Source organism: Gadus chalcogrammus, chromosome 9 (assembly GCF_026213295.1).
Source record: "Gadus chalcogrammus isolate NIFS_2021 chromosome 9, NIFS_Gcha_1.0, whole genome shotgun sequence".
Taxonomy (NCBI): Eukaryota; Metazoa; Chordata; class Actinopteri; order Gadiformes; family Gadidae; genus Gadus; species Gadus chalcogrammus.
In genome coordinates, this window is record NC_079420.1 from 14,482,002 (window position 1) to 14,491,688 (window position 9,687).

General features: G+C 45.1%; 1 protein-coding gene across 1 annotated transcript in view; it reads right to left on the reverse strand.

Annotated features, from left to right (window-relative positions):
• Nucleotides 1–9,687, reverse strand: part of LOC130389153 (neural-cadherin-like) — a 53,449-nt gene that overhangs the window by 37,255 nt on the left and 6,507 nt on the right. The window contains exons 6-10 of the mRNA XM_056598824.1: nucleotides 7,477–7,551; nucleotides 6,075–6,243; nucleotides 5,230–5,400; nucleotides 4,670–4,842; nucleotides 2,919–3,086 (exon numbers count right to left, since the gene is read on the reverse strand). Of these exons, the coding sequence (XP_056454799.1) occupies nucleotides 2,919–3,086; nucleotides 4,670–4,842; nucleotides 5,230–5,400; nucleotides 6,075–6,243; nucleotides 7,477–7,551 (756 nt within the window). The remainder of the gene's footprint in view (nucleotides 1–2,918; nucleotides 3,087–4,669; nucleotides 4,843–5,229; nucleotides 5,401–6,074; nucleotides 6,244–7,476; nucleotides 7,552–9,687) is intronic.

Below are 9,687 nucleotides of genomic sequence, written 5' to 3' on the forward strand. Positions count from 1 at the left end.
ATGTGAGAAATGGCACGCAGCATCGTGGGATGAGAGCCAACATACTGTATAGTTTCCCGGAGGGACCTCTTATATCTAAATAAGGCCTCTAAATAGGACCCAGGGAGGGAAATGAATTTTCGGGTCAGATTGACAGCGTTACATTTTTCACATCAAAGGAGACATTTTGAATGGATTTAATTGCCCCGAGGTCAGCAACCTGCTATCATGTGCAATATAAGGTTGGCTTCAGTCGGGGAAAGCTTGGCAGAAAAACGTTTAAAAAAATGTCAGCACATTCTCCAAGATCGCAAAACTGTGGAACACTGAGAATATCCAGTGACTGCAAAACAGTAAGGTTAATACCCAAAAGGGAACAAGCTCAACATTCAAACTGAGTGAATAAGAAGCGCTTTGAGTAGAATTGTCCAAATTAGTCCAACAGTATGGTAATGTTTCTAAAGTCAAGTATTGACCGGTACACACAGACACACACATAGATGAGCACACATGCTCAGCACACACCACTATAGGCATGTCCAAGGTAATATATATCAAGTATCGACCAATGTTAAGATCTGTATGGCTCAAAACGATACCTCATTGTAGACGGGTACTCATTAAAATCGACATAACATGCAGCATTTAATCTTTAGTATCACCACTCAACCCGACAATGCACTTGCATGGCTTTGGCTTTGTACGGCGCTAAATGGCACATTCAATAGTGGGATTTCAGAAATGAGTCCCTCTTCTTGATTCTCGCAGCTAGTGAGTATGAACCTTCGTCACTCAATTAACAATAAATAAAGTCAGACGGCACCAGTCCATTAATTATCTTTCTATTGTTCGCGCTGTTCATTTACTTCCTGACACTATGCGGAGGCATCTGTCCTGATCATGTTCAAGTCAGTCGTGCACTGTAGGCTCAACATTATTTTCACTTAGATCTCCAAGTTTTGCGTCGGTTACTTTACTTCATAAAGTAGCATATGGATTCAAATTTCTACAACTATGTTCAATTGAATGTGTCTGATTGAAGGCCTACATTCTTGATCTACAGTGTGTGTGTTTTATCAATATCTAATGTAAATTGACGTAATAAAATGTACGATTATTATATTAAATGTTTTGTTCACATGAACGTAGACTCGCTCTACTAGGCTGGTGCATCCAAATACTTTAGATAGAAAATTCACATTCACTCCGTCAGTAGATTAAACCCATGTTATGAGGAGTCACACATGTTGCTCATTCATTGGTAATGGCGTGGAAGTTAATGTCATAAATGTAGTGATAATAAATTATATGTTAATCAAAATTTCATATTTCTTCTCTCAGAACATGCTGTGAAAGCAAGACCCTGGGATGATGTTTACAAATGCTATTCAAATAACATATTCAGTCAAATTGTAAAAGCTCCTTCTCGAGTTAGCCACCTCCACGAGCGAGTATTCAATGCACAATAGCTGGGTACTACTGTTTGACCTCTCAAAATAAGGGTTTAATCTGCGGTTGATTCATGTTAGACTTCTACCGGAGAGAATGGGTATTTTCAATTGAAACCATTTGGATGACACCTAGTCGACACACATTGTAAAGCACAGGCAGTCATGTGGTCTCCTAGAGCAGCCATAACCAAACTTCTGGTCACGAACCATTTTTATTGGGTCCCGAATTGGCCCAGTGAAATGTATAACAAACTCTGTGAATTAATTAGAGTAGAAGAGCGTTCTTTTTTTTTGCTACCCTGTCGTTACAGCTCAGGTGCTGTGTGTGGAACTTCAGCAAACCCTGTAACCCCACTTCTTGCAAACCTAGACCTCAAAACGTTTTCGATTCCTCTGGCCGAAGTAAAGTTGAGTGTGACTTATTTGATTCCCTCACTCTCGATCGCGATGTGAATAGAAAATATGAGGTTTGAGCCCGCCAGGATTCTCCCCCAACCCCTGGGCAGCTAGTAACCACTAGACACACAGGACTCATACTGCTGATCAAGTCTTTAGTTCCCTGCATCACATCACTAATTCAGAGCTTGAATATCGGTTGATTATCCAATATCTTTCTAACAAAATAAAATTATTTTTTTTGTCTTTTTTGGCCTACATAAACTGCGATTGAGATGCAAAATTATTTGAAGACACCACCACAGCAGGCTTTGCTGCTTTACATTCCATTGTGATGATCATCAGTGTTGATCTCGGGAAGTTCATGGCAGGCGGTCATCACAGTAAAACGTGTGCCACGCTTGGGGAACTCCGTCTCCCCGAGCCAGCCATTAAGTGATGACGAACCCACCTATTTTAGACAGACTCTTGCACGCATGCATCTTAAACAGCAGGGACACCATAAGGGCTTCTCTTCCCTCCAGCGCCATTTCAGAAGACATATTTCACCTGGCAGACTTTTTTAGCAGGCAAGTGAAATCAGGACACCGGTGCGGCCACAGAGTTTGCATTGAATTGTCAAGTGGGATGATCCGGCACATCCGAGCACAAAAGGTGCATTGAAACAACACGAATAACCAAGGCCACCTGCTTTAACTACACTTCTAAGACGCTTTACAAAGAATAACTGCCACATTGTGGTCTGTATTAATCGCTTTCATTCCTCATTAATACTTGAATTACTATATTAATAAACTATAGATACAATAAGTGCTGGTTAGTGATCTAGTAATGACTTCAGCGTGAAGTTTAAACGCCCCATTTTACGTGGATTTGATCAGATACATGTCTACAATGAGGTGTCATTTTGATCCTTTCGGCCTTCCAAAGCACACGCACACACACACACACACACACACACACACACACACACACACACACACACACACACACACACACACACACACACACACACACAGACACCCCCCCCACACACACACACACACACACACACACACACACACGAACACCCACTAAGATGGCGTCCCCTACCACGATGGGCGTGTCCCTGGCGGTGTTCTCGGGGACCACCACGCTGTAGCTGGGGCTCTCCCAGCGCGGCGGCTGGTTCTTGACGTTGGTGATGGTGACGGCCAGCTCCACCGACGTGCTGCGGTTCCCCCCGTCCGTGGCCACCACCTCCCTGGTGATGTAGGTCCTCTGCAGTTCACAGCAACAATTAGCCCTTAGTCATTAGAGGTGGAACACTACAACAACAAACAACAACATCAACAACAACCACAGCAGCAGCAACGACCGTGTGGGGAAGTGGGTGACGTGGAGGTGGAGGTGGGGGGGGGGGGGGGGGGGGTTATTAAGCTATGCCTCAGTCAGGCAGATGGTGGGGTGGCGAGTCAGCTGCGCTCATGTTAATTGCGCGGTAATTGAACCATGGGGAAGGTTGACGGGGGGATGTTTGACTGAGGTAATGTACAGAGAGATGAAAATTAAAGGGAAGGGAATAAAGCGGGGCATCCTTTATAAGGCAGGCAATTACTCCAGGTAGTAACTTTTGCCGAGGTTTATCTGCGCTGAGCAAGTGTATCGGGACCGACGGGGGCCGAGGTGTACTGGGAATGAGACGGAATGTAATGCACACATGAATCACCATGTTAGGAAATGTGTGAAAGAAAATATTGAAATGGTCATTTTGACACTCACATGCTACAACTGCATTATTCTGTTCATTGGAATCCTGCCTCAGCAACTCTATTGTTACGCATGTCCAGCTCATATGTGGAACTACTTAATATTGATATAATACATAAATATAATTCCCATATAAATATAGCATTCCCATTATATATATATATTTTGCAATGTGTAGGCTAGCAACATTCAAAGATATTCATTCATTCACTCGTCATTTAGTACCTGTAACAGTTACCAGTTCACTCTTTTATAGAACTCAGAATCTCCTAAATCTTTAATCGAGGCACACAGCAGAGATCAAATCTGGGCCATTATAAGACCACTGTGCGCTTTGCGAATTGAACAAATCTAGCACTGTGAACTCCTAAAAATGCACACTTAAATATAACCCAGTTGCACTGTTGTATTTCACATCAGAATCCAATTAAATTCAGCAGTGCAACATGGAATGTGTTCTTTTAATAATGTCAGTAATGTCGAAAGAGTGGTACAGGCTTTTTGTTTATAACACAATAACTATGAATGTTATGATCTGTTAAACAGGAACAAAACTATCTCAAAGGCGTAGCTATAAAGAATAAACATTTAATGAAGTGCTTTCAAATCTAGCTGTGTCCCGAAGGTTAAATAACAGATTCAATTGACTCTCTAAATCTTTGTGAAAATGGTAATTGCTTTATTCATCTGAGGTTCTGCAAATCACATTCCCAGGCAATGTTGACTGACATCTCCACCGCTATTGGAATTCCTCAAATGTCTGTCTAAGTCAAATTGACCAAAAAATATAAATAATAATAACCACTGGAGATCACAAATATGCTGGGGCGTACTTGATAGCTCTAATGAGTCAATATAAGGTCTGTCGAAATCAAGCCTAACTTCAGCCTGCTTGGTCCAATGGATAAAGTTACAACACACAACACACGATATACACACGTAAAGACGCAACACATGGTCATGGCTGGAGCCCCTGCGACCGACCTGTGATATGGGCTGGCTGATGTACACCCAGCAAAATTCACAGGTCAGTCACGTTGAACACACACTATACACACGTAGATACACAGCACATGGTCGTCCCTGTGACTGACCTGTGATATGGGCTGGTTGACGTACACCCAGCCCGTGAGCGGCTGGACCCTCAGGTACTCGGGCTCCTCCAGGGACATGGAGTAGCTTATGGCGGCATTGGTGCCAAAGTCATCGTCGTGGGCCGCGACACGCAGGAAGCTGGTGCCGATCATGGTGTCTTCCCGGAGGAAATCTACAAGTGACAGGTGACATATAGGGAGGAACTTATTTTTATCCTATCTTTGGTGTATACGGGGAATGGGTTAACCTAGCAATTGTTAGTGCTTGTAACGTGTGGTTCTGTGAACATCCTTACTCTACCGACAGAGATATATTGTTTCTCTATCTTCTGACAAATTACCTTATGTACTTAAGTCGCTTTGGATCAAAACGTCTGCAAAATTTCCATAAATGTAAATGTGGTACGAGCCCATTCCTCCTGCTAGTTTGGTCGCAGTCGACCAATTTCGGCATTATTGTCATCTCACTCAGAAGAAGTGCAAATGAGCCCCTTAAAAAAACAGAACAATGCATAAAGTATATTCATTCGGAGGAGCAGCAGTGTATGAATAACACCTACACTCATAACGCAGGTTCTCAAACTTGGGGCTGTTGTCGTTGAGGTCCAGGATCTGGACGTTGAGCTGGCAGATGCCGATGAGCGGCTCCTCGGCCCAGTCGGTGGCCGTGAGGGTGATGGAGTACTCCCTCTGGCGCTCCCTGTCAAAGCGCCGCGCCGTCACGATCACTCCTGGGGAGGACGGCGGGATCATGAGCCACCTTATCTAGCGCTACGTCACCTAATGTCCGTCCTGACGTCGTTACCCCCCCCCCCCCCCCCCCCCCCCAGTCTGTCTACCTACCTGTGGATGCGTCCAGCCATCCGTCCGGTCGTTATGATAGCCATCCATCACGCACCCCCATTCATCTATCGTCCCTGTCCATTGATGTGTTCAACCGGCAATCCGGTTATTTCTCCCGTCTCTGGCCATTCATCCATCCATCAATCATCAACCATCTGTTTGTTTAATCCCATATCTTTGCGTATACAACCATGCATCTATGCAGAACATTATCCATCCATCTATCTGTCCAACGCCCCATCCATCCAGCCGTCTTCTACCGTCGAATCTATTCACGCCTTCGACCATCCATCCATCCCTCCAACCCTCTGAGACGTATGTGCGGTAATATTAATACACATACCACTGCACGGCGTTTCAATAATGAAACGTTCATCATGTTATTTCCTGTTCCACAGCCACTTGCTGCCAACGCACGCGTTCCCTAAACGCCACCCCCCCCGTCTCACGGAGGAACCAATTACCCCCGGAATGTTTAACATTCAGTCACTCTCCAGCCAGCGCCATCATAATGTATTCCCAGGGCGGAGGGCCCTGACCGTCTGTGACAGCCCCGGCGTACCTGTGTCTGGGTGGACTCTGAAGGCAGGCATCGCGCTGTCTCGGTGCATTAGCCCATATTTTACTTTCCCGTTCGCTCCCTCGTCCGCGTCGGTGGCCTGCGCTTGCAGCACAAACGTCCCCGCTGGCTGGTTCTCCAGCACGGAGGCGCGCTCGCGGTACTGCTGACACTGTGGGGGAGAGACAGTGGGTGGAGGTGGGAGGGTGGTGGTGGTGGTGGTGGTGGGGGAGGGGGGGTAATGGGGTGGTGAGGTTGGAGGGGCCAGGAAATGAGAAACGGAGGAGAGAAGTGGGTGGGATGTTTCTGCCATAACTGCGGAAGCCCTCATGACAATTTATAGCCCTTGTAGATATATATATATATATATGATGTACACATATAATCTCATATGTCTCAACACGATAACCGCACGCAGGTTAATGTCCTTATCGTTCCTGGCTCGGCGAAAGGGAAGCGGAGAGTACATGAGAATGCATTCATCTTCCCGGACTTGTGTGCTAAGCCTGAAAAAGGGAGCACGATCGGCCAATGCTGGTTCCCTTCCAATAATTCCCCTCCATGACTTGCTACGTGTTCCTACCACAGTCTACTGCGGTGCTTTGCTCAGACACAGTAGGATGATGGATGAGCCGGGCCGGCTCTGACACGGTGCGCTCCCCAGAGAGAAGCGCTAAACAGATCACAGAGAACTTGAGTATGACTGGATCGTGTTGCATTACAAAACAAACAGCCTTATTCAATTGGGTCTTTTTTGTTTTTTCCGCCCGCGATGTTTCCGTCTGGCCTCCGTCACAGGGGCTTCAGCGGCGTCGTACCGCAGCGCGAGTGTGTCTGAAGGGGCTCCCTCAGCGCTGCTGTGTTCTCAAGACGTAATTGGGGAAAGGCACCAGGGAGGCTGAGGCGTCAGGAGACGAGACGCTAACCGTTTAGGGGACTTTTGACAAGAGCCCTCTGACGAGAGCCAAGGTTCACCGTCATCAGAGAGAGATTCACTCGGTTTTTTGCAAGCTTTCTCTTGTTGTTCATTTTGAGGAACACACAATCCCATCTTTTCTCCACTGCACCTCCTCGCTGGCAGTGAGCCAACCGTTTTTTACTTTTTTGTCAACAAGCGGTGCCATCCACCCGAGGAAAAAGTTGTAATCCTATTTCGTTTATTAGGATCTTGTTAGAGGATGTTAACTTGATATTTACTTGATATTAACACAATGACAAGCTTCAAGTGCCAGTGAACCCAAAGTCCTGTTTTTTCATGTCGAGTTAGTATATCTTCTAGGATCTTAAACATAGCAATCAATAGTATTTATCCACTGTTACCGTGCTTAAATATGTGTCAAACAGAGTAAACTGGTTTTCTATGTCACCATCAACAAGTTTGTGGAAGTTCCATCCCGCCCCGAACACAGGCGCTGTTCTTCTTTGTGGCGATGAGTTTCCTTTTTGGGTGCAGCAGGGCCAAGTCCCCCGAGGCCCCTGGCTGACAACCGCCAGTGAAAAGCACTGAAATCAAGGGGCCTCATGGCCTCTCTCTTTCAATGCCTGCTGCGTGCCACATTTATATTTTTTAGATACCCTAGCCCCTTTGAAGTGAATAGAAACTAACTAACCCGCCACCACGATATATCTCCTTCGCGGCTCTGCAGCACCAATGATATAAAATCCGTAACGCGCCGATAAAAAATTTGCGCCGAATTCCCAGCACGCTCTTCAGTCGGCCATTGATACAGTATATCTATTTACTATCTTTACCATCTTTGACTCTTCGTATCGCATCCAACATACATTTTCCACAATTATTTTTGGTTACGCGCAAAATATGTCGTACCAGCACAAGTCTAGACCCCCTGCCGAGACTAGACTCCGAGTCTGGACCCCCCTGCAAAGAAGGCAGACTCCCAGCCCTGGGGGCGAGCCTCTGCTCTCGGAGGCCCTGGTTTGTTGCACTAGTTTGGAACGATTACCTTGGGTGGTTACCATGGGGATAGCACTGTCGCCTCCTTCACAGAACTCATGGGTGCAAACCGTTCAGAGTTAAAACCGGGTGTTCATTACATTTGATGGTTCCAAGTAAAACATGTAATCATTTCACTGCGCTCCCCTATGTATCACGACCCCAATGGTTATATTTTGCAATATGGGGCATAAATTGTCACTTTTGTACGGACAAATGAAGACCTCACAAAACGAATCACAATCATTTTGCTTGAAATGTCAACGTTTGAAAGCAGGATCCCCTCTGAAGGCCATTCGACATTGTCTTCTACTTGTAATCACCTTGACTGAGCACCCACTGAGATTATTCACTTAAAGACAAGACAAACGTGACCCTTTTGTTTTTACCTCGATAGCTAATTAACCCATCATGGTCTGTACACCGTTTAAACAAATCATGCTAAATTGGTCACGGCGCATCATATTTAACATTTATATTTAAATCACTGAATAACACCCACCTATTTTTTGATTGCATGCTACTCGTGGGCGAGAACAACATCCAATAATAACCCTCCCCCTTGGAAATCAAATCACATATTCCAGGCTAGACGCACTCTGAAGGCCTTTTTCACATCCTTTTTAGCGTTCCTCTAAGGTCCTTTACTTCCCAAGGCTTTTTTATATAGAGCCTGGGCCAGGGGAGTGGAATGAGGCAGAAGGCCATAGATAACAGGTATGAAGTATAAGGGCATGGTTTGAGAATATGTAGCAACAACAAAAGACCAGAGATCACAAAGCAAGGGGAACACACAAAGGTCTAGCATACACAACAAATGACTCCACCTGTGCCACCTATACAAAGCTCACATCTATGAAAAGGTGGCAACGGTGTGGATTGCTATTCTTTCGGAGCAGCATCCCGACTCCACCTGATAGACGCCGTGCCTCGGAGAGCAAGAAGGCTTGTCCCGGGAGCTTTTTAAAGAATACGTTGTCGGTGATATCACACGAGAGCTCACATGCACTCAGAGAGGCAGACGGAGAGAACGAGAAATATCAAACAGGATGACATAAAACTGACAAAAAGGTGAGATGAGAGCGCGATAGAGAGATAAAGAAAGAGTGAGAGCAAGGGTGAGAGAAAGATACTAATATATATATAGATTACATTATCTTTCTTTTTCTCACCCTTTATATATATATATATATATATATATATACACACACAAATATATATATATATATATACACAAACACAAACACACACACACACACACGCACACACACGCATGCACACACACACACGCACGCACACACAGAGTATATGATAAGGTAAACCAGAAGGAGTAATTTATAGTTGCGTGATGACAATATAGCCTGTAGGTAATTATTCACAGACTCTTGTAATGTCAAGCATAAGGTCACGACGGACCACACAGACAGTTCTGAGGCATGGCCTGATATTTATACACAATATGTTACCCCCAGATCCAGCCGACCACAGGACAGCCTCTTCCGTTCAGCTCACTCCTCATTTAGTTAATTATACAGGTATAGTAGTATCGGTTGTGTTGATACTGCATTTTTTTTTAAATAGAAATGATTCATTAAATTAACGATGTCCCTAGAGTTGGCCAGTGTGTTCAGAGGGTAAGGAGGAAATGAGACTAGGAAGAGA